The sequence below is a fragment of the Tetrao urogallus genome, assembly GCF_951394365.1.
Source record: "Tetrao urogallus genome assembly, chromosome: 2".
NCBI classification, from domain to species: domain Eukaryota; kingdom Metazoa; phylum Chordata; class Aves; order Galliformes; family Phasianidae; genus Tetrao; species Tetrao urogallus.
The window spans coordinates 15,438,121-15,464,095 of record NC_136814.1 but is presented as its reverse complement, the minus strand read 5'-3'; the positions used below and the strand labels follow the sequence as shown (position 1 = coordinate 15,464,095).

The 25,975-nt window shown below is 42.7% G+C and overlaps 1 protein-coding gene across 1 annotated transcript in view; it reads right to left on the bottom strand.

Annotated features, from left to right (window-relative positions):
• TTBK1 (tau tubulin kinase 1) overlaps positions 1-25,975 on the bottom strand; it is a gene marked incomplete at both ends in the record, with an annotated part of 77,411 nt that overhangs the window by 9,018 nt on the left and 42,418 nt on the right. Inside the window, 4 exons of the mRNA XM_079532886.1 lie at positions 15,649-16,207; positions 19,097-19,272; positions 22,077-22,296; positions 23,103-23,257. Of these exons, the coding sequence (XP_079389012.1) occupies positions 15,649-16,207; positions 19,097-19,272; positions 22,077-22,296; positions 23,103-23,257 (1,110 nt within the window). The remainder of the gene's footprint in view (positions 1-15,648; positions 16,208-19,096; positions 19,273-22,076; positions 22,297-23,102; positions 23,258-25,975) is intronic.

The following is a 25,975-nucleotide window of genomic DNA, read 5'->3' as shown; positions in this document are numbered from 1 at the left end:
AACACATGGTATAAAAATGCAACAGAACGGAAGGCAGTGCTGCAATGATCGGCCTTCACACGTTTTATTTCATGTTTTAACATTACCCCAAATGAATGTTTGCATACTAATACGTTATGGCCCAAGTGGCAGCACTGTTCCTATCACCCGAACGTTGCTACCAGCTGATGGTGAAAAGAGGGATACGAATGCCACAAGACACTGAATGAGCAAAACTGGGCTGAGCCATGTTGCTGCAAGCATTTGCTCACATCTGCAACACGCAAAGGAGACCAGTTGCGCCATTTGAACCAGACACCATGAAGACACTTCCTTTAACTGACAGAGATTCTTTCTTTGCAGCAGTCTTTTGAGCACTTGGTTGTGTGCAAAGTGATCCATTACCAGCACAGAAACGCTTCTGTAAGGCATGATCACGCATGGCCATTCACGCTCCACAGGTGGGTCATGAACACACACAGAACATACATACAATCAGAAGTGGAAGCTCCAGCAAAAAGCATCCCAACACCACTCTGGGGACAGGAGTGAAATCAGGAAGCACATCTGGCTTGCTTTGGTCAGCCTGTCATCTCTTCATCTCATCATCTGTCATCTCTTCCAGTCCCTCTGGGGAGGGCTGGCAACAACCGGTCAAGAAAAAAGACGCCCCATATTCTCAAGCTGAGAAATAGCTAGGGCAATTTATTTACCATAAACAGCAACAAGAGTTGAGGGGTTTGCAAATCATTCGTGATTTTAAAGGCTTCAGACCTTGTCTGCTAGGAAACCCAATTTTATTTTCTTCAGCTAGTCCCTTGTAGCTCATCCACCACTGCAGAGGAGAGCTAGATAAATGCATTATAGCTATCTCCCAGCAGTCCTTTCCCATTTGTCATCAAAGGAAAAAGGGAAAATACAAATATCAGGCTCTGCCTTGAAGACATTTGCATAAAAGAACCCTTTCTTATTTAATGTGAGAGCATCAAAATGACCTCAGCTCCAGGTAAAGTTCTGAGAGTGGTGTGACTATATCTCCACTGCCATCCACTAATAAAAATGTCTCATCCATCTAATCCAGCAATTTATTTATAATAAAAATAAGTTAGGCTATTGATGCAGCATTATGTGGCTGTGACTGGACACAAAGGAGGCTCTCTAACCTAAAGGAAGAGATGCTAGACCCACTGGACAGCGTGGTGTCTATCTTTCACCAGTCTCTCCAAGTGAGCGGTATAAAATCTCCTCATGTTTTCAAAAACAATCTCGTGCCACTACCAAGCACTTGCATCCCACACTGAAATATGATGCAAGATTATCTGATGGAGGTGTGGGAAGGAAGTACATTAGAAAACAAGAAAAAAACCCAATATCTTTCCATGCTTTCTGATCTTCAGACTCACACTGCATTCTATTGTTGAGCTATCTGGCAATACAAACCCAAACTACCAATGGTTGTATTTTATTTTCTTAGTTTTATTTACTTAGAATCACAGCACCAGACTGAAGTAGTGCATTTTAACTCTGGAGAACAACTGAAGTTCCTGGTGATGTGCAATCAATCAAAGAAATGCCTCAACTGTACTGGTTATATATAGGGCCCCAGTGTCCTGACCATTTCCAGATTGTGAAATAATATTCTGTCTCCTGAAATTCTCCCTGTGAAATCAAACCCTCATGTCTGACTTCATCCTGACATGTTCCATAAAGGCTTTATGTGCTGCACGCTTTCTCCAGCATGTCAAGCAGCAGAGAAGTGGCTTGCAGCAATAATAAAGCACTTGGGCATCTTTGGGGTTAGGAGGCCATAGGAAGGTGTGAGTACTGCAGCTAAAGTGAGGTGTTTGTCCTGGCTTCGTACCTGATTGTAGAATGCATCTACTGCAAAATAAATAAGTAAGTAAGTATAGAGTAAGAAGCTGTGCACTTTGGGCAGCGTAGTTAGTGACAAAGTGATACCAAGGCCTGGCGATGTTGTGAAACAAAAGACAAATGAGGTAGTTCAACACTCCAAAGCAACTCTTTGGAAGAAAGGCTTGAAGCACAGGGCAGAGAAATTTCCCAAATAGCATTTGTTTCAATTTTCATTTCAAGCTGCTCAAAACCCAGAGAAGCTATAGAAGAAAGAGTATGCTAGTTGGCTTTAGAGTCCTCTTTGGAAATGAAATGCCATCTAGCCCCTGAAGAGCCACTCAAACAGGTTGGGGAAGCTGCTGAGAGCTTCTGACAATCTGTTTGAAAGAGTATGCCTCCTTCCAGGAGTCCTATATGCAAAAAATACACCTAAAACAAAGGGTTTTCACCTCAGAGAAGAAAAAAGGTTGATGACTGGCTCATGGAAGCCTTGTCATCTAGCCCTCAGTCTGGCTGCTACAGAAGCTATCAGAGAGAGTGAGATGCCAAACAGGATCACAGAATCAACCTGGAACTTGTCTGCAGCAACAAGATGCTTAGATGCCTAACACCAGTGGCACAGTCCAGGTAAGGGAAGAAATGTCACTATGTGTACCAAACTGAGCAACACTGATTCCCACGGAAAAAATCTGCCACTGTGTGGTGCTTTCAGATGAGACAGGCAATGAGGGGAAACACCAGCGAGTTCACGTCTAGAACTGATGAACCACGTCAGCACCTACATTTTCCCTGTCCTGGCTGTTTGAAATATCCTAATTACTTCTACTTGTATTTGGATTGCTGCTTCAGTTTCAGGGCAGAGAATGGGAGCAGCCTTTTTTGCCAGCTCAGAAAACATCCAGTTGCAAGAGTTTGCAATTTAGTGAATTTAGTTTGCACTGTAGTGAATTTGCAATTGGAATTGAGACATTTTCTCACACACCTGGCACATCTTTAAATAAAACCTAGAGACTAACAACAATAAAATTGGTTCTTCACCATCTGTTTATATGATTTGCAATCACAGATGGCAGCTGACTTTGGGGAAAGAGCTTTCTGAATTTAGCTGCTACTCCTGTACATGGTGATTTGGGGGTGTTTGCTAAATCCTAAGAATTTCAAAATTTGAAACTCATGAAATTCCATCCTGCAAATGAAAGGTGTCTATCATTACTGTCTCTGAAATCAGGCTGCCTTCTACTAACATGACAGGTGTTCCTCCAGGTAGAGCTGCAACAGCTCCAACTGCCAAAATGTGCCATTTTTCCCTGCTTCATCCAAGGAAATCAGAGAGGGAATACAAAAGGCTGACTGACGTATTAAAGCATGGTCCAGCATGAAATCAGTAGGAAACTGGTACAGCAGGCAAGAAAAATTCTGCTTTCCAGCTCTTGTGAAGGGTAGAAAAGGTAGAAAACAGTGGAGAGACCCAGAGATGTAATGAAAGAATGAGGGATAAAATACCAGGAATGGCAATGAAAGGAGCTGATGGGCACGTGAGCAAGTGTGACATGCACTTGAGACTGGAAGGTAAAAACAGCTTTGCCACGTGAAGAAGAAATAGGATAAGCAATGGAAAACAAAGAGGCAGTTGAATCTAAGAGTTTCTCATAGCCTGTCACTATGCATGAAATCCACTGGCAGCTCAGGGCTACCACTGAATGCTACTTTTCTGCATCCAGATTCACCGTTGAACAGAAGCTAATTTGTTGGCAGGCCAGCAGCAGCAATGGACAAGAAAAGGAGTCAGCACACCAAGTAAAAGGAAAAGGACTGAAGGAAAGATGTTCCCTTGGAGTCTACACCTGTGATGCAGAAAGGAAAGGAGCAGTCCTAGCTGGGAGGCCCCAGGGACCGCAGGGACACAGAGCCCAACAAAGACAACTTTTGGGCCAGTTTGTCCCTTGCAGATGCTCAGCACTGGCAAGAAAGCATGGGAATGGCAAAGTCAATGTGGGTATATGAAGAGGATACTCCTAAATGCAGACACAGCAGCAAAACTGCCCCTTTGTCAGTATGGTTTATTTTCAACCAAGATGCTTCCACCGAAACATTTTTCATTGGATGTGAATTTGTGGTGGCAGAACTAAATTGATTCCAAGTCAGGAATCACAGCTCTTCACTCCAATGACTGCCATAACTGCTGGCGAAGCAATCCTGCAGCATTACAGAAAGCTTGCTTTTTTTTTTACCATTTTAAGCTCAGCCATTGGCATTCAATCAATCCCTTGTCACATAAATGCCACCAAAGATAAATCTCCCAAACACATTAGTCCCCAGCCTTCTGCCTGCTCTGCCTGGCTGTGAGCTGCAGGACACAGCATGCTTTCTCCAGCAGCTCTTCACCTGCACAGTTGCTGTGCCAGGAGGAACGCAGAGAAGTGACTCAACAACTCAGGGACCAACCAAGGAAGGAATGAGATTGTTGCAGGTACCACCCAGGAGCTTCACTGCCAATTCCTCCGAGCTTAACGCAAGCATTCACAGTATTTGCACAAGGACCACATCTCATTAGCTCCTCCCTGTGGGAAGCAGGCTGGGAAGAGCGGTGAATTGGAAACATGTCCCATTCTGCACAGAAAGTGAAAGGAGTTGAGGGACCAAGATATAAAAAGATGGCTTTTGCAAGTACACGAGACTGATGTGCATTTGCTCACTGACGTAGAGCAGGAGATCCTAACAACCTGTCCTGATGCCAGTGAACTCCTGTATGGCAAATGCTCACTTCAATCCTCATTTTGGATTCTGAGGAGAACAAGTACTACATACAAGTGGAAGCAAAACCAAGAACGTTTCTTTCAGAAAGGAAGCCCTATTTTTAGGCATGAACAAAAGGATAAGGAAAATAACTATGGTAACAAACTTTTCAGCCCGCAGTCCCATAATCACATTTATCTCTGCTGCCCTTGGCTTGCCACTACTACAAGCTGCTCAAATATACAGGGAGCCAGAACAGCAATGAACTTAGCTAAAAAAAAAAAACACCCAAAACTAACCCAAAACCTTTCTTTCTCAGCATGTGGGTTTGTGCACCAGATGGGGGAAAGGTCTGAAAGGGATGGAGTGGGGGTAGGAGGGTCCCTCTTAGAGAACTGGCACCTCTCTTCCCTTAACTTGACCACAGAAGCAAAGACTTAACGGAAAATGGTTGCTTGCCACTTCCATTGCACTACCCACTTGTTGGTTTTGTGTTGTTTTCCTATGGCAACTGATTTTTGGATATATTTACATTTATAATTGCAACCATTATAAATGTAATACAACAAACAAATGCGATAGAAATGTAATCTGAAGAGGGTTTTTAGAATTGCACTGTAACGTTCTTTAGTATTCCAGTATTAATTTATTACAGTTCCATAAATATAAAAAGAGAGCTATTTTCACATTTCTTTAATTTGCCAACTGTTCCTCGATAATATGTGGATTCCACAGTAATTATTACAGCATTAGATGAAGATGTTAAAAAAATAAGCAAATGGACTATTTTAAATATTCTTTTCATACTACTGTAACATCAGGATCTCACTCATTAGCACCAATTAATTTATTTAGAATTAAATTTTAATGCCATATGGAGCACTGAGCATGAAATAAAGCTTCCCGTAACACCCAGGCCACAACAACTCATCCAACAGTTCTACCCCAGTGATGGTTGTACAGGATTGGTTTAGACATAAACAGCCCACCTTAGAGAATTCAAACAGGGGGAATTCAGTTTGCCTTTTCATAATATGCACCAATGATTTGTCACCAATGGACTCTGTTTTCAAATGAGCATCTTGCTTCTATTTTGATTATTCTTACTTCATCTTCCAGCAATCAGGTCCACGCCTTTGCCTGGCAGCTTAAAAACCCATCTTGCTCTGTTCAGGCAGGTACTCCTGACAGTGACCATGCCATGTTTTAGTTTGGTCTTCAATGGCAGACTGCATGTCTTCAAACTCATTCTACCAGGCAGGTTTTACAGAACCAAGTAATTCTTGTATTACTTCTCCCTTCTTCTTTGAAAATCTTATTAAAACTATTCCATACAAGACTTGGGTTCCATGCCTGCCATTGATCTCTGCTCACATCTGCCTTTTCCTGCTGAATCAACAAAGAAGTGCTTCACTGCCGCCACCCCCATAACAGCATTCTGAGAACTCACAGGCAGCTAATTATTCCAGCCAAATCCCTCATCATTTGGGGAGACAGCACCTCTGAAGGCACGGCTTCCCCTGCTCTGTGCACGTGACCTATATTCTTCACACTCTGAAGCACAACCCTGGCTGCATTCAATGAGTCTGAACGCAATCAAATTATGAGGCAGTCCTGATCCTACTGCAGAGCTGGCCTGCCAGTATTGTTTTACCAAGCCATCCATTTTCCTGCCACTGCAAACCTTCCGTCCAGTGATTTTGCTTTTTCCTCTTGCTAGCCACTTGAAGGCACGGAGGTGCTGAGCTAAGGTCAGAACCCCAGAAGTGCTAATGAGAAACATCCTTGCTTGTAAGAGATACCAATATAGAAACATATTTCTTTTGGTTAATTGGCTTAAAATTTATTCATAATTTTAAGTAGAAAAGTTTTATTGAAGTCTGTATAAATAAGCTATTTTTTTCAATCAGATTTCGGAGCTTAACAGTTCTGTAGCCATGATGAGTAACATTAGATAGATTACTGCCTGCTAAATTTTAGGTACAGAGCCATTAAATGGCTAGCCACTATTTTGACCGAAACTGGTAGGTCCGAGTTCATGAAATCCCAGCTATTCTGTTTGCTCTCCCTTTTCACTGGTAAAAGTAAAATGTGTTCAGTTTCTAGTTTTGTTCCTATAATTGGACCCTAAGAGTGAACACCAGCTTTTTGGAAACTATAAACTAAAAATTATTAAGAGCTACAGAGCTGCTCTTTCGTAAGTTCTGTTTTCTCTGAAACCTGCTGCTCTGGTAAAGTCATCTTTACTGAACATGGAAAAAATAAAATCAGAGCAGAGTCTGCTTCAGGAAATCATCACTTCTCATGTCACTTTGAGAAAAGCGAAGCCTTGCTCTCTGTGGTTTCTGTGCTTCGCAAGAAAAGAACAGCCAAATAGGATTAGGCTACAGCATAATCCAGTCTAAGCATTTCTGGGAACAGCTAGTGCCTTGTTTTTGTTTTTGTTTTTAAATAATAAAACTGATTGGCAAATTGCAGATAACAAATCTGGCGGGGCAGTAAAGCTTCCTGCTCACTCACATTCATGGTGCAAACCAAAATAAATTGTTGCCACTGACTCACAAATGACTGTGGGAAGAGATTGGTTATGCCAACAAGCAGGGAGCGCTGCCTCCTCCATCTCCATCCCCCAGCATGGGGATGCTGTACCGGCAGGCAGGAGGCACTGAATGCCCAGCTTGCCTTAAGCAGGTCCTGAGCCATGCTGAGCCGTGGGGCCAGGTCCTAAGAGCTCAGAAAGTACCATTCCACCCTGTCTGAGGTTACACTGTCAAACTGGTTTATAGAGGGATGAATCTGCTGTTAAAGGAACCTCAGGCAGGGCAGATATATGCATGGAAAATGGTATATGGAAGGAAGTGTTCACTGTAACTCAACTGGAAACAGCCTACCTACATGGGTATACGTTCGTGTCACAAATCATCAGCTTTCTTTCAAGAGCCATATCTATCTCACACCATTTTCACAGTCGAAATTTCCCAGTGTTTTCTTGTCTGCATCCTGGGCTTACGTATTTTGTGCAGAGCATTTTCTTTTGGACTCACGTTTTTCCTAAAGTCCTGAGCATCACCAACAATCCCCCTCCTTAATATTCACATCCATACTGCCTCTTCTCCCAGGATACCAGACCAAATGCTCGGCTCAGTGGCATACAGTTACAACATTACAGAAGTAACTTCATTACAGAAGGTCTTCATACAGCCTGGTGTTTCACACTGCAACTATACTGAGAAGGACACAATATCCCCACAAAAAACTTGGGAAATAAAGACTTAGAACAATTCTGATCTTCCTTTGCCTTTGAGATTCAAGTTTAGGCAAGGGCTGCATGGGCTCTGTGTACCAATGCTGAGGGCCAGTTGGTTTCTAAAGTGAGATCTATTACCATAGGCATTTCCAAGCATGGCCAAGGAGCAAGGCTGCTCTGCCACTGAAAAGCTGCAGGTGCCTAAAGTTTCTGAAATTTAGAAATAGCATAATATACAGCTGGATCAGTAAGAATAGCCCTGCCATCCAGCTCTTGACAGTCAGTGCCTCTGGGGGAAGGCAGGTGGATTTGGAGCAGCTTAGGAGTGGAGAGCAGACACACAAATCTGCTAACACATAACAGAGGCAAAGCCAGAGAGACAGAAAAATGCAGTCTCTGTATGGAAACAAAATCACAAGAAAAGCCTGGGGATTTCCAAAGGCAAAGCAACGAAGAGATACATGATCCTAACTCCACAAGAGGGACAAATCCCGAGGTCCTGCCTCAGGTGAGCTTCCAGTGGGAGTCTACCTACGCCTAGATGGAGTAAAACTGCCTACAGATGAGGCCCGGTGTAAGATACCAACAAAGATGCTCGAACAGATGAGGAAGGCAACGCTTGCTGATACCTCCACGATCTCTTCGCTCCCGTCATAATCGGACAATGTTTGTGGCTTGATTGCGTGTGTTCAGTGAGGCAGCCCTGCACTTCCTACCCCGCTGCAGGACGCACAAGCGAGTCTCTGAGATGAGCCCTGGCATCCACTTCTTTAACACATCACACGTTCACCATGTGCGTTCTCATCTTCAGCCGTGCTGCAGCCCCTTGCCCAGGTTGCTGGGAGGTTTAGAAAGGCGGATGTTTTCAGTCTCTGTGGGGTCTGGTTGCGGGGGCTTTGGAAGTTACAGTACCTTAGGCCAGTGTTGTCTGGGATTCAATATTGCATTAAGTGGTGACACATTGTGGGCAGGTGGGATCTATTATTGCATTATGGAGGCTGCTGCTTCCCTGAACGGGCTATGTTTTGTGTGTGAAGCGGGCCCACACCTGCTGGAGCTGGGACCTGGAAATGCGGAGGACGGAAGGCATGAGTCTGTGGTTTCCTGCCGTGGGGGGCATGTGCCTGCGGTGGGGCATGCGCACGGGGCTGCTCTCCGCTGAACGGCTGCGCTGTATGAAAGTGCCACCAACGTGAGGGTAGTGTTCTGTCTCCAGGGTTGAGGAGGAGAAAACGGAGGACGCCAGTCTTCTCAGGGGGCTGTACCTCGGGAGGGAGTGCTGAGAAGGCCTGTCCTCCTCCAACTGAAAAAGACCAAGAAGAGTGGAGGAAAAGGTGTCAGGCAAAGACTTGACTCGCCCCTGGTTTGTGATGCGCATGCTGCAGATATCTTCGCTGGCGGACGAAAAATGCTTTTGCTCTAAATTGGGCTAACTTACTGCTCTGTGCCTACAAATTCTTAGGGATCCCATGGGCACCATGGGAGTCTGCAATTATGGGGGCCTGGCATGCTCTCCCCAGCCACATGCGACCGCGAGCGACACCAGCAGTGTCAGGCTTGCTGCATATGTCCCCTCCTCTGGCTACTGGAAACGTCTCTTCAGGCCACACGCCTCACCACTCTGGCATCACTTATTTGATACGTCATTAGACTAGTCATACATCCTGCATATAGACAACAGGCAAACTCTGAACACGCTTGGAAACCACGCGTATGAAAGAAAAGGTGAAACACTCAGTGCTCAAATAATTATAGGTATTTAATAGTGAGAGTTTCCCAAGGACTCCTTCAGTGCATCTTATTAAAACTCACTCCAGGGATTTGCAAAGGCCGCTCTGAAGGCTGTTAGTAGAGTTCCCTTTCCTCACGCTGACATTCCTGCCTTCTACTCAGTACCTGCAGGGGGAGCATTAGTGCTTCCAGTTTTGGTAAGCAGAGGCAGCAGCTGGAAAGGCAAGGCAGTGTGTAATTATCATTCAGTAAGAAACTGAAAACATGGAGCCACAGGAGAGGAAGAGAAGATGTACTCTTAGGTCCCTTTTCTGCATCTGTGATCCAGGGATGGCCAGGGAAGGAAGGAAAGTGTACTCACAGAGGGCAGTGTGTGTGCGTCACGATGAGATCGCAGTCCCTACCTTCCCTCTAAGCATTGAATGGGAGACAGAGGCAGTACGGGACTGATTTCAGACTCTTCACCCTGAAAAAGCTAAGCTCTTTCTCTCCTCTCTACCTGTGCAGCAAAACCAGTGTTTTCACGGCGGTCTCCAAACCTGCGTTTCCAAAACAGACCATTTTTCCTGGAATTACACGTTTCCTTTCAAATTCATTCCCTTCCTCATACTTCATTTATTTTCAAGAAATCTCTGTAGGTTTCAAAGTACAACCAGGAAATGTGAAAAGGCAATGTTTTATTTTCATAAGCCAACACTATTCTCCTTAGCTGACTAGAGATGTTGCCCTTGCAAATTATACGAGGAGAAGAACTGAACCTCATCCAGTCTCATATCTTTTCTATCACCTTCAATATCTTTGCAGCGTTTTGAGGCTGATACCTTATCTTCATAAGAATATGAAAACTACTCAGCTTGTGGTGGGCATTAAATGTGAAAAGCAATTATTCACAGTCCTAAATGTACTGTACATCACTGCGCAGATCAGACTCTCAGATAATAATAATGTATAATGCTGTCACTCAGTATCTGAGACAAATTCTAGACAGCAACTCTAATTTCGGAAAAGGACAATCATCTCTTCTTTGTGTAGATGGCATACAAATTCAGTCCTGGGTATACTGTTTGTAGGCTGCACAAATACGTACACAGAATTCTTATAATTATTACCTGCTCCATGCTAAGCATATAGTATGATTTTCACTCTATGTATCATACCAACACGGTGAAGCCTTCTCAGCTAAAAAAAGGATCCAACTATCCAACTATCTCGATGGACTTCCTTTACAGCACAGAACCAAGGACCTCGCCCAGGCCACAAAGGGGTAAATTTCAACCCCTCGCCACCAAGTAAAATCAGACATTGCTGCCTCCTGGCAGAAGCTGAGATTACAAACATGCCACTTACATTAATGGATGTCCTAATGCTTGAATTACACAGTGAAAGATGAAGGTGCTGCCCCTCTTCATTTCTTTGCCCTTGGCAGTCAGGCTGGACCACCCTCCATCAGCCCTATCCTGTTCTGTTTGGACAGGAGCAGTGTGACATCTCTTAGTCCCGGAGAAGCATGGTGTTGACAGAGCTCAACAGACTTAAGAATAAGACATTAAACGTAATTACCAATTTTCTGCAAATGCCCGTTGCTCACTACTGAGAAACAGTCCCACAGATGTTGCTGTAGAATGAAAAGGAAAGCAAGACACACAGCACCTATTCATACCTCACTTCCTTGCTGCTTTCTTCCCTTGCCCTACCTCCTCTGCTCAGAGCTGTGAATCCGACTACCTGCTGTTCTCCTTCAGCTCATTGCTTGGCTCTTTCACCCCAGCTCTTTGTCTAAGAGCCAGCGAGGTAGTAGTTTCTGTCATCTCCTTCTGCTGCCTCCTGTACTCTGGGAGTGCTAAGGATTTCCCTCATCACTGCTCCAAGGGTCTGTGGTCAAAGAGCTCAAAATGCAATCCAGAAAATGTCCTGCTCAGCTTTCAGTCCCCAGTGCAAATCAAATGAAACTTCAGGTAACAGATCCAGGGGCAACCTAGGACACTACAACACATGATTCATGACCAACACATGATCCCTGTTTTGTGAGACAGCCCTCTCCTATGTCTCTGCCTCTTTCTGAAAAATAACTGCCACGACCTCAGATCAATGAAGGAAAGCAGCAGCACACAGGGGTCACCAGCAAGGACAGGGTCTTCCATGGATACCAGGCAATATCACAACTACTGCATCCCTCAAACAAGGCGATGATGAGGTTCAAGAGCATGAGGGCACTGGACTCAACACCAGAACAGAGAATTTTCTTGGCTCAGTGAGGGTTTCAACGCAGATTTTTACAGAATAAAGTCAGTGACAACAGACAACTCCCAGGTGAAGCCAGGCCAATGTGTTCTAACTGCCTCCTGTCTTACTCATGTTGTACCAACATAAGTCTTCATGTTGAGCACACTTGTGAGATCTCTCAGCAAAGATGCCAAAGGTGGGATACGATTGAAAGAGTTTCTAAGTTTCACAACCGCTGATTTCTTAGGGTCAAGACACAGGCAACTTTAAGAAAGTCCATACGTGGTATTCTCCTGGCTGTGAGAGGTTGGCTGCAAGAAAAAAGAGACCTAACATTTATAAAATCCTGTCCAAGCAGGATTTTATAAAGAATAATTCTAACAACGTGGCTAAGCTTGTGAGGAAATATATCAGTGGATCTTATATTGAGATCTTAACTAAAGGATAAACTCCTGGCTCCAGAAGATGGGACTGCAAGACACAGTGTAAGCAAAGTACCCTGTGAGCTCCGCAGAATATATGCAAGAATAGGTAAGGAAAAGTTAATGCAATCTCCCAGTGTTGCTTCACACTTTTGTACTTCTCCAATAGAACATCACTTAGGTAGGAATGTTTTAGGTAAAGAGTCTCAAACGTTTTCTATAACACCAGTTGGTCAAGCAGCAAAGGAGATTCAGAGTAAAGAAATACTCGTGTGTGCAGACCTATAGACGGAAGCAATGGATAAAACTTTTAAATGCATGAATGTTCATATTTCTTCCCAATGCAGAAGGCAGAGGTAACTTGCCATCTTTATCAAGTATCAGTGAATTTAGTCAGCATATTGAAGAACTTGACAAATTTTTAAATGATATTGCTAAGTGTGGACAAAAACACTTCTAAAAAATAACAGAGATCTTGCACCAGAATTCACGTGTAAACAGAAGTGCGAGTTCAAGATCTTTCTATGCATTCTTAGCTATTTCTACAGCTTCATCTGCATGTTAGCCTGCAGACATAAGGTCTGTTACATAGTTATTACAATTCATATATTAACAAGCCTAAATGCTCTGTTAAGTAGCTTGTTGTATGCTCAGCGCTTCAATAAGTGGCACGCAGACAGAAGGCCTTGAACTAGCTACGGTTTCATGACAATGCTGTTCTGCTTCTGTATCAGCACTTCCCTTGAGACTATGCTCTGTTGTAGCTGTCTCATCATTTGAAAATAGAAGATAGCTAATATATGAGAATAGAGAATTACAGAATCATCTAGGTTGGAAAACATTTTCAATATCAAGTCTGATCATTAATCTGACCTAGTGAGTCCCACCACCACACCATGTCCCTAATGCCACATCCACACATCTCTTCCATACCTTCTCAGCCAGAAATTCTCCCAGGCTATTAAAAGCCTTTTCTATACTTCATTTTGCCCACAGCACCATTCATTCATATTGTGCTCCCTCACACACCACAGTTTCTTAAGGACACCACTTTCCCTCACACTTGCAGTATTTCTTGCAACAGATTCAAACGGTTGAACAAACATCTGAGCTGTAGATGATGACAACTTGGGAAACTGCACTCTGGTCAGCTTGGAAAGGCCGTGGAGCAAATCTTGCTGGAAGCTATTTCCACATACATTAAGAGAAAGGGAACTGGGAGCCATCAGCACAGGTATATGAAGGCTGAATCCTTCCTCATGAACCTGATAGATTTCTGTGATGAGATCACTGGCTCACTGGGTGAGGAAAAAAGGGAAAGGTTGCTTATCTCAACTTCAGCAAGATTTTTCACATTGTCTCCAAAACATCCTCAGAGACAAAATGATGAAATATAGGTGAGATAAATGGGTACTGAGCTGGACTGAAAACTGCCTGAACTTCCAGTCATTGGTGATGCAGCCCAGGGGATGATATTAGGAACACTTCATTAGTGATTAAACGATTGGACAGACTGCATCCTCAGTTGATAGCAGTTTGGTACAGAAGTACCCGGGGATCCTGATGGACACCAAATTGAACATGAGCCATCAGTGTGCTCTTGCTGCAGAAAAGGCTAACTGCTTCCTAAGCTGCATTAGGAATGCTCCGTTCAGGTGGAGGGTGATGGCCGTTGCCCTCTTCTCAGTGCTGGTGGGGCCACACCTAGAGCACTGGGTCCAATTCTCAGCTTGGAAGCTATTAAAGATAGTCCAATGAATGATGAAGGGGCTGGAGAATCCTTCACTGGAACAAAAAAATTGAGAGAGCTGAGGCTGAAGAAAATGAGGCTCAGTAGTAACCAGGGAGTATTTCAGAACTGAAGAACAAAGAAAGGCACAGACTGGTGGAGAACCAAGGGTGTCTGATACATTATGTGACCACCCACAACCACATTATCTATCTTTAATGAAAGGAAGTGAATTTTCTTTTTTTGCCTGCTAGGGTGACCTTTTTTAAAGCATCATTATGCTGTGCTAAGCAGCCTTCCTGCTGCATCATACCCAACTCCCTCAGTCATTTCACACAGCACTTACTATCCTTGCTCCAGCCTTTTTTAGCTATGTAAAATATGCCAGTGAAGCGTCCCTGCTGGTTCTTACCAGCTGGTTTGTGCCACACTCACTGCATTATGAGCATCTTGCACTGATCAGTTTAATAAGAGTACAGAACAAATTCACACAGAAGCTCTTTCAACTTGCTGGTCCTGCCCATGCAATTCCAGACATCTAGGCCATGCCAAATATTGGCTTTTTACAGTGAACACCTCCGCCTTTATTTTTTTTATTTTTTAATTACTCTCTGGGATCCAGAGAAGAACAGAATCTGGGCAGGGCTTGTGCAGAAGGATCCAATCCTGTGAACACTTTCTGAGAGACCAAGGCCAAGAAGGAATGGAAAATGGAGCTACCATCTTTCAGAGGTGAACAAGATTGCAAAGGCACTTACCATGAGAGCGTATTTCTGCAACATGGTCTGAGACTCGCCTGCTGTTCCCTTCACTTATGGACTGCATGTGCATGATAGATCTTCACTAGCATACAAACTCCAGCTCTCAGGAGAGCAATTTTATAGGTTGCTTTTTTTTTTTTTTTTTTTTTTTTTTTGCTATTAACACTCTACAGCCTTCCTCTGAATGTCTGAGAAATGAAGACTAGATATGACACAGGTAATCTGAGCTAACAGTGTATCATGTTTCTCCAGGTAATCTAATAAAAGATATTACCTCTTACTAAAAACTGAACTTCTTTATGTCTTCAGAGGACCATAGGGAAAAAAAAAAAAAGCCACAAATGAATGAAGCCCTCTACAATTGTTAGGAAAAAAACACAGTAGCTGATGACATTTCTGTGAGTTAAAAGCCTGACAACAATGCTGATCACTGAAGTAAGATTGAGGTGTATATGTACTGGTTACTCTGAGATTTTATTAGGTATTCCAAAGAAAGTTTAATTTTAGGGAGTTACTTTATGCTATGCATTGCTGCAGGCCTACCCATGATGTATGATTACATTAGGCAGCATTATCTTGTAACGTATTGCTGCTGCTGCTGTTGAGAAACTGTGAGGAGACGTGCTAGTAACACCTCCACACACCTAAGCAGTTATTAACAAATCACTGAGGGATAATAATAAGAGGGCTTATTAAAGATAACCACAACCGGAAACGTGCTCACCTCTTGTATCTGTGCCAAAATTGCTAAAGTATCTTAACAACAATGTGCTCTTAGAAGTGGACAACACTACCAGCTACAGGGAGCACCTCGAAGGCGTTCACAACATTTGCAAGTATTGTCAGAAAGTTTCACAGCAGCATCCATGTCTGGAACCTCAGATTTCTCCAGCAAAGCTGAGGCTTTCCAAGACGATGATTTCGCTATGCTAGGCAATGAGATACAGACCAGAGTAAGGATCTTACCTGTCTCTGAGGACCAGTAGGTTCAGATTCTCGTCTCCTTTGTCGGATAGCTGGTGCTGAGTGTAGGGGGGAGTGGGCTGGACTTCCTGTCTGCTGTTCATGTTTACTGTCAGATACTGTTTGAGAAGGTCCTTCGTGTCTGTGGGAACTGTCCTCCTCAGTCACAGGCTGCATACCCCGACTTCGCCCATCGTGAGTCTTCGGCCTGACTGCAGCGTCTGCGCCCAAGCGCCTTCTCTCCTCACCGTCTTCAATAGGTCTTAGCTCCTCAGGCTCCTCATCTGTGGTACCAGAGGTGCTTGGCTCAGCACCTGGATGAAAGTCCTTCAGCTCTGTCTCCTTATCAATGATAACCCACTCCTTGCTATCAAAGTCCTCCTCCTCCGCAAGCGGCACTGAGCGGAAAGCATTGCTGAGGGCTTCATGTTCCACTGAAGCAGACACATCCATCCGACCGCTTGCCTGCCGGTCAGCCTGGCCAGTGTCAATGGACAGCATCTGGGCTGGCTGGGAGGAGCACACAAGCCGTGATGGAGAGCCAGGCAAATCCATTCGTGATCTAAAGACAGAACACGAAGCCATTAAAAATAAATCATGTTTGTGGTTAAAGTTAGAGAGCATATGAGCTGAGAAAAAAAACCCTATAGCTCTCACTCCTTTCTTAGTGTACTTTAGAAAGATGGGATTAGGCAAAAACATTTATTTAGAACCTACAGTAGCAGAGACACTCCTCCTAAAGTAATTCTGTATGATAGCCACCAATTTCATCAACTCTCTTCCTTATAGCTAACAAGATTCCAACCAGTTTTCCTCCACAACACCAAAATACTCCTTCCCTATTAGGAATTCCTACTGGATTGTGAAAAAAACAAAAAACAAAACCAACTTAAATCTACTGTCTGACTTAATGTCATTGCTGGGCTTCTATACCCCTTCAGTTGCACTGTGCTCTCTAAGGTGGCCATTGAGGTCTCTGCAGTGGCTATATGAGCTCTTTGAAGACAGCAGGAAAATCTCACTGAAAATGTTACAAGGCGTAGGTGACCTCAAAATAATTTGGAGGAGCAGGAAGGAAACATGTCACATATGCATTGACAAAGGGCAGTATAATGTTCAGTGACTCACAATCTAAATAGCATCAATGCAGCTATGCAGCCATGCAGAAATACCTTTCAAACAAGCCCTGGAAGCTCCCTGTGCCCCGACAGCCTTGGCATCATCTCAGCTGGAAAAACCAAAGACACTTCTGTCTTTCTGTTCCACAGTGTTATGGTCCATGCTTCTCATTTGGCCTGCACCTGCTGCTCCCTTTCCCTCCCTATTCAGCTCTGACTACTGCAGAGGCTGGCAGCTTGTTGCACAGTCACAATGTCTGATGCCCAGAAAAAGACACTTGTGGTGTTTTTTTACAAAGCGATTTCAACAAGGACCATACAGAGGTCTCGTGTGCTCTTCTGGGGAAAAATCTTCAAGGGAAAACACAAAGATGACTGACCACAGGGTGAGGGCTACCAAGAAGAGCTGGGTGTCTTTGGCACAATGGAAGGTCAGAGATGAGTCAAGAAGGAATTACAAATCAAAATGAGCAATTTTTGATGAAGAAACAGGAATCAGGGAAGGTGGTGAATCAAGGGCTGATACAGAGAATGAAGTATGGGAAAACAAAGACCTCAGCATAAACCACCTGATGGATCTGAAAGAAGTAAGGGTGCTTTTGTTAAATACTTACAAAGTATACTACTGTGAACAGGGAAGACTTAGACAAGGTAAGACTGAACAGTAGCCCTCTCACACTGCATGTGTGTCAAAAATTGCATATTAATGAGCTCTTACTAAAAAAAAGGAAAAAAAAAAAGAAGCTGATGGGATTTAATCAATGCGCTTCTCCTTTCCCCAGCAGAGGAGAGACTCCTGGAGTGAAAGAATTTACTCCAGGAATCCAGAGGAAGTGCTGTGAGTCATGTCTCTACTGTGAAAAGGAGAGAGAATAAATAGAAGGCTGTGGCAGAGGGGGACAATACTTGTACCATGCTGAGGGAGGCTACTTGGAAGATGACAAACAGATTTTTGTTTTAAAAATATGGGCTGAGGAAAGAGGACAGCTGAAAGAGATGCCTCCTGGGTATTACACATTTCCTACATTAAGACAGCATGATGCTGAAAAGATAGGGAAGAACAGGAGAAATAGAGGAAGGAGTTAAAACCTTTCAGTGAATGTATAAGAGTAGTGCTGCTGACTACTATAAATGGCTTTTTTCCCTTCTTATTTTAAAGAGGACAAGAAAAGAAAGAAGTTAACCAGAACCAAGATTTGCTTTTCAATCTCCAAATTACTAATACACACAATCATTTCTGAAATACAGACAAGTATTACAGCTTCCTCCATCCACGCAGAATAAACCAGTACCTAACAAACTGGAGGTAATACTAGGGGCTCATCCTCTTTCTAGTTCTTTTATGTCCTTCCTCATTTCCAGCTTGTGCCTCCCTGTGACTCTCCTTTCTAGCTGAACTCTGCTAGGTTTTCTCTGACAGAGAAGCTTTTCTCTTCCCTACCTGTTTTACAGGGGTCATTTTGTCAGTAAGATCTGTAACCACAGTCCATGTTCTGACTTTCAATTGTTAGAGAAAGAGGGATTAATGAAGAGTATGAAGAGGGTTATCAGCATCAGAAGTCTATAACTCATAACCTGCATTTCTCAGCCACAATACTTTAAAGTGCTTATTTTAATTATTTTTATTATTCTGTGCTTCTTGGACATTTCTTCACTGTGGATCTGAGGTAAGTACACCTACAAGCCTCAAAATCAGGCTCTGCATTCTGGATGCAATGCTTTACAAAAGTAAACAAATGCAACGTTATATGCTGAAAATGATGAGGATGATGACTATTAGTATTGAAAAATAATGCTCATAGAACCATTTGAGTTGGAAGGGATCCCTGAAGGCCAACTAGTCCAGCTCCCCTGCAATGAACAGGGATACCTCTGGCTCCATCAGGTGCTCAGAGCCCCATCCAGCCTGACCTCAGATGTCTCCAGGGATGGGGCTTCCACCACAACTCTGGACAAATGAAATAATGAAACTCTCCAGATGAGAATCCGCCAGCTAGCTCTTAAAATATATGCATCTCCGTATGTATCCTAACTAGATCCATTCTTCCCTCCCACCTAAGGTCAGCAAAAAGCTTTAGGACTGTTAACTTCATTTCTGATCTAACACTTTGCTTTTTCTCCACTAAACGTCCCACTCTTTACTTTATTCCCACCCAGAACCCTTCCCACTAACAGGCCTTATTAACAGACAAGAACATCTCATCACAAAGGCTGCAAAGCCCACAGGCACCGACTCCTCCTTTCAGTGCCCATTTATCTAACCATCAGGTTGGCCTCAACAGTCAATCGAGGCATTGCTACATGTAGCAGGAGGTTACAGAGGGTAAGCAAACCTTCTTTCATGTAGATCTGCTTTGCCATCGGCTGTAGAGAGGCGTTCTGACTCCGGGCTGTTCACACGGCGATATCGTAGGGAGCGCGCTTGTGCGGTAGGGGACTCTGGAGGCACTCGGACAGGGGAGCTGGGACAGACCCCATTTCTCTGATCTTCTTCCACCATGCACTGAGTCTGCAGGGAATAAACACGAAGAACGCTGAAAACCAATCACAGACTTTGACTCCTCATCCTTCACTGTTACTCTGTGCATTCTTCCAGGACACAGTTTTAGCTACAGAAACAACCTATGAAGTAACACAAGGCCCCACACAGCCCGGCAATTATCCAATATTAAAACAAGGAATGGATTTTACATCAATTCAAATACTTAAACACCTCTACAAGAGGGCCTTTGCCTTTCAATTACCCTGGAATTATCATGGACTAAACTACTGCAAACACAAATTCTGTTAATCTGTGGTGTCCAAGAGCCAAAGCAAACATGTACAAAATCTACATTTTTGCTTCTATCATGCATTATATTGAATGTATATACTACTACTGTGGATGGACGTGATACAACTAAGTCAATTTGGTGACAAATATCTTTGGGAAGAGGGCAACAAAATACTGATATTGTACTTGTAGGAAAACAAACAACTTGGCAAGATCCAAGAGCAGAGAACTGGGAGGAAGTGCAAGAGAGAAAGAAAAAACTTCTGAAAAAATAAAAACCACAAACAAACAACAAAGAATGAGAACTTTGATCCCAAGTGAAAGAAGAACCTTTCTCTGTGACAAGGAGCAAGAAAACCCTCAGCGGAGAAATGAGAGAAATGGAACAGAACAAGATTTGAACCATGTGAACAGAGATTCTCCTAAGTACATCCTGGGAAAGTACCGGGAAGAACAAAAGACAGTAAGATTTATTCATTGCCTAAAAGCAAAGAGCCAGACAGGGACAGTGAGAGCTAATTCTAGTTCCACAAAGCTGGAAAACAAAGATGTTGAAGCTGGGAATAGAAAGGTGTTTTACCAACCAGCTGCCTATGCCATTCTGAAAGACACACAGTATGCCTGAGATTGCAAGGAGAGGTGAAGCTTCATCCCTACAGATCAAATCTGCAGCCTCTTATTTCTCCTTGTGGTGGTTGTGACTTCAATGAAAACTGACTCCTTATCAGAGAACAATCACAGCAAAGAGAACAGCCCTAGCAGAGAGAAAGGACAGGCAAGAGTCAGACTAAAGATAACCCTTGCTGACAGAAAGGCCAGACTTCTGCTTTGGAAAGCATAATGTCCTCAGCTCTGTTCTACTCACTGCTGTGTATCCACTGAGCTTGTCAGAACTGAAGCACTCACTGCCACGCTGACTCCTCTGAACTGCTCTGCCAGTAAACTGATAAGAAATAGCACAGCCCTTAGCAGGAGAGTCACCTGGTTGTGCTGTGGATCTTGTAAAATCCTCTTCTGCCTCTAGTTGCTGTTGTGACAGCCCTGTGAATGATAGTACTGAGTACCTAGACACAACATACAACTAGCATGAGGAAAGGACAGTTAGGACTCCCCTGCACGCATCTTGGTCTGACTGAAGAGCATCAAGGCACCTGGTGGCTCAAAGGAACAAAAGAACAGACAGGAACTACCAGGATTTCTGTGAAATAATTTTTTTGTTTTTGTAACTTGTGGAAAAAGAAAGGCCTTGCTCTATCAAGCTTTTCTTATTCCATGTGCCTTCAGATGAGAACTTCTGCAAATACACACACACAATTTACCAGAGACAGATGAAGAAGTGATTTGAACTTCATTTATAATTCTCAGTATTGAGGAACTCTTCAGGTAACGTTTCATACCAATAACATGTTGATCCAAATTGGACACATGGAGAACATTAAGTAAGATAGATGAGAGGCTTTCTGGTCTTAAAATAATCTTTCCTAATAAGATTCAGGACAGCACAGATATCTGTGGGAAGGGCTGAAGAAAGGACTAACTTTCTGTCTGTGTACAGACTGAAGTAAATTCTGGTCAGACCCAGCAGGCTGGTAGCTTTACTGTATGATTAATGCTACCCTGCCAATATCTGTCTGCTGACAGTTTGCCTGCCAATGCAGGTTTCTCTGGTGACAGATTTTGTTTGTATTTGGTATCATTCCATGTGATATTCTGATTCTGAAATAAGGATTGAGATCAACACAACAAACGCTAGTTTACTTACAATATGTACATTGATCTAATAAATAAATGAACTGGTAAACCCTCAAATAACACAATGAATTCATCATCCAGTCACTTCTACAAGAAAGAACTAGCTTAAGGATTCTTCTACAAGAAGAATCTTCTACAAGAAAGAACAAGAAGAAATAGCTTAAGGATTATAAGGAAAACCAACTGCAGTGTACATGTAATGAAGGCTACAAAGCCCAATACGACCTTGGAAGGCAAAAATGCAAAAATATTAAGTAATGAGTCTGCTTTCTCTTAACAAGCACGAACCAATATGCCATTCATAGACTGTGCTACCCCATAGAAAGGACAGTTAAACAACTGGAAGACAAATTCAATCAGTGATTAATTAAGATCCAGGACAATAGGGCACCTCAGATTGAATTTATTTGCCCAAGAGATTGGGATGCAGTAAAATTTTGGCTTATAATTTCCAAAACTGGGATATTTCTGATACTGTATCAGCTACTGAAGGACTAGACCACCACTGCTTGAAGTACCAAGATGCTACATCACAACGTAGTGGTTACATGAATGATTCACTCTAGCATTATTGGGTTCACAACGTATTTTTGCATAAAGATCCAAATTAATCCCAATGGCTTTCACTCTGAAAAAAACTGTTATTTCCCACTTCCACAGAGAAATTTCTGGTGCTGTTTGTTCTGTACTACGTAGGATGTTACAGCAGTGGATCCAGTTTGCTTACAGCAGTCTGAATTCACTGCCCTGAGACCAGAAGCCACAAGAAATAAACATGTGCTCTTTACTTTGCTGATGCTGATCCTGAGTTTGTTGCGATTCACATCTGTCTCTTCCCAAACTTCAGCCTCATTGAAAGCAGTGTTTGGTGTCTGACCAAGACCTTCTGCTGGCCGGCCTGACAGGATGGGAGGAGCATTCTCTTGATCACTCAGATGTTCACCCTGTAGGACGTCCTCGGTGTTCTCACGAAGCAAATCTCCTGGTACTGGAGTGACATTAACCACCCTATGGAAAAAAAACAAGAAAGGTAATAGTAATTAAAGAATGTGGCCTATCACACTGCTCCACAGAAATTCCTTAGTAGTTTTTAATGTATTTCTGGTTGAAAAAAAAACCAAACACAGATATTATGATATGAAACAGATCAGAACATTCCACCTAGTATACAGTCACAAAGATGGCATTTGGGGACATTCAATTCCCAGGCTGCAAACTTCTTCAGAAGTTCAGGAGTGCACATTACAAAGTACTTAGCTTAAAAACCACCCATCTGTCCATGAGACAATGAGGCTTGATAGGCTTTACACTTTCTATCCTCAGTAATATTATTATGGATCATTACTCCTTCAAAAGCACAGAACAGACCACAGCTCACCATCCGGACTGACTTCCAACTCTGAGCAACAAGTTTCTCGTACTGCTGCACCAGCAAATGAAAAACCCTGTGAGGGCTGGGGAGCCACGAAGTAGGCACAGGCAGCATGCATCTGATGAGTTCAGCTCTACACCAGAAACCCATTCCATAGCAGAACAACTGTGTTTCTGTAAGCACTTTTAGAGAAGTGCCAGCTGTGTGTGTCATACAGTATGGCATACAGGTTCCATTAATCCCAGTCAAAGGCATTCCTTAATGTAACTTAAACCAACAGACTCATCCAAAGTACAAAACGTGTTTTCTACTAACATGCCTGAAATCAAACCATGCCACATAGGTTCCTACCTTTCAGGATCACAACAGCCTTTGAATCTTTCAGTGATTAACTTGTTAGTGAGCACGCCCATGGTCTGACTGGCATGACTGCAGTACTCACCCAAACATGGCTGCTGTTTGCCTGGTGTTTTGCTGTGGTGGAGTAGAAGTGCTAGTGGACAACAAGACATCTGTACCAGCCTTCTCCCAGTCAAAAGCTTCATTTTCAGTGATGCCTCTTTCTTTCATACTGTTCTCAAACACGGACATGATTAGCTGGAATAAATTTACAAAAACAATTTATTCTAAGAATAAGTTGGCTGAGAGAAGCTTTCATACAAAAAAAGATAATGAGCTATGATGATGAGGTTCAAGAGCATCTTGCCTGTAAAAGGCACCAAGGAATGAAAAGCAAATGTCACAGAATCACACTAGCTGTTTCCTAGGCTGTTTTTAGCTTGGTAACTGAAATTTCTTTAAATCTACCACAGTGACACGTGTAATCTAAACACTGATCTGGCTAAATGTTGTAGTTGGTTGGTTACTCTAAATATAAAGCCTGAATTTCAGCTTGGTGTTCCTGTAGACTAGACATAGGAAAAATGGTACTTGTGTTACACAGAGCTCAAGGCCCACCAGAAGACATGGACACAACAGCAAAGCTCCAGCTCCAGAATGCAGACTTGCTGCAACATCTGGCTTAAATACAGCTTAGGCAGGAGCTCAGTGATATGCTTATGCACAGTGGCAACAGCCACACTGGGCTGCAGAAAACAAACTGTGAAAGTGACTAAATTATTTTCTTTAAAAGACTGCAGGTACAAATGCACATGTTCACATGGTTTATGCTTGTCCACTTCTGAGAACCAATTTCTTCAGGAGAAAAATGAAGCTACAGGCAGTGTTCTGTGCAGCAAAGCATTACCCAGCGAAATGCGATGTCAACACCGGGACACGAATAAACATTACCATAGATTAAATGCCTATTTCTTCACTTCAATTCCAGTTGTTTTTAGCAGCATGATCAGAAAACATTCTGCATGAAGGCAATGAGAATTTGCCATTTCCTACTACCTCTGGCTCACTGCAAAAAAAAAAAACCAAAAACACCCTATCTGCAGCTTTCAGTTAAGTCATCTTTTTCCTTTGTGGCCCAGAAGCAAAGAATCATTGTAGCTCTACTCCTGCAGTGGCACTGCATTTTGAGAAAGAATTCTCAGAGCTGTCAGACCAGGGGACAGGTAACACCTCTCTAGAGAGAAGAGACAGACAGGATGTGACATGGCAGATGTAGCAACTCCTTTGCTCAGAAAGGGATGTTAATGTTGTGACAGTTCAATATGATAGGATTGCATTTCTGTTAGCCTCATCTCATGATACTTCCTTTCACCCTTGATAGAAACAGGACTTGTGCTGCTACTGTTGACATGGAACTTGCTCAAAACTGAATGTAAGCAAATAAAGAGTAATTCTTGCTATTTAGTAAATGCATTTCTGGTATTTAGTAACCTTGGACATCTTCTCATGAATCTGTCCTGTTACTTATTGAATACATAAGCTTCTGAACTACACATATCTCATGGCAAAGAATTCACCAATGACATAAACTATTTGTTTTGTTCATTTAAATTTGCCATCTGCTAACTTCATATGGCAGTTTCTCATTTTCATGTTAGAAAAAGCAGAAAACAATTTTTTGCAGTTCTACTTTTGATTTTAAAGATGTCATGTACATGTCAGTCCTCTCATTTGCAGAATGTGCTGTCCTAGTCTACTTCATCTTTCTGTATCTAGAAGTCGATGTATCTGTAGTTCCTTGTTACCCCCTCCCCACTACACTTTCCCTGATTTAAATTTATCCTTGTTATGATTCAGGTACGGAAGTATAAACAGTACTTAAGAAATATGCATCGTACAGATTCACGTGTTTATCTTCTAATAGTACTTGGAATTGTCCTTATGGTTTTGTTTGCTTTCTGAGTGTTACTGAGCACTGAGTATAAGCTCTCACAGAACAATCTCTTCTAATGCCAAGACGAAGCCCGGCACAGAGGTTAGATTCACATTCCTTTTCTACATACACAGTATGAGACATTTACCTACATTGAATTTCATCTGCTATTTTCTTACCCATTCATTTCCATTAAGTCAACAGTCTTTCTTTGTTATTTAGGACAACTGGTATGTGTAAGTGACACTCATCACTTTGGTATTTACTCTCTTTTCCAAATGATTTTCTGAACAATTGGAAGAACCTGGTTCAAACCCAGGGCTCTGTTAATTACACCAGTAACCTCCTTTAAATGGCTTTTCACTTCTCACTTGTTAACTATCTGTTTATTCATCTGAGAAGGTTCCCTGCTATTCCTAGTGAGCTTAGTTTGACTAGGAACCTAGCAAGGTCTGCCCGATGTCTCTTAGAAATTACCATTAAAGCACGATTTATAGAGCCTTTGCCCACAGGCTCACAAACTCCTTCCAAGAACTCTACACATCAGCAGGCAGACTGTCCTTATAAAAGCCATACTAACTAGCATTACATTACTCCCACTCATCTGTCCTCTAACCCTGGGGTCTTTACTATATTCCTGATTATTTGTGATGTACATGTCAGTGCCAGGGACAGGCATTTTTTGAAGTCTCTTAAGAACCAGTACCACTTTCCTTACCTTCCACTGCTTTGATACTGAAACAGTCTGAAGTAAGATATCACATGCTAAAAGCAGGAGTGAATTCTTATCATTTCCTCGCACCTTCAAGGCCCCAACTGAGCCAAAACAATTTTTGTTAGTTTCTGCTATAGCCTCTTCTACTAAAAGTTGCAAATGACTTTGCAGGCTATTTGGGATTTTACAGGCATTTATTGCACTCCCAATAGTTTTTTTTGATGTTTTTCTTTTTTTTTCCCCAATACTGGTATCCTTAGCTGTCACTGTTCTAAAGCTATTCCATGGTCGTGCTGATCACTCTCAGCCTTTCTAAACCTTTTCTATT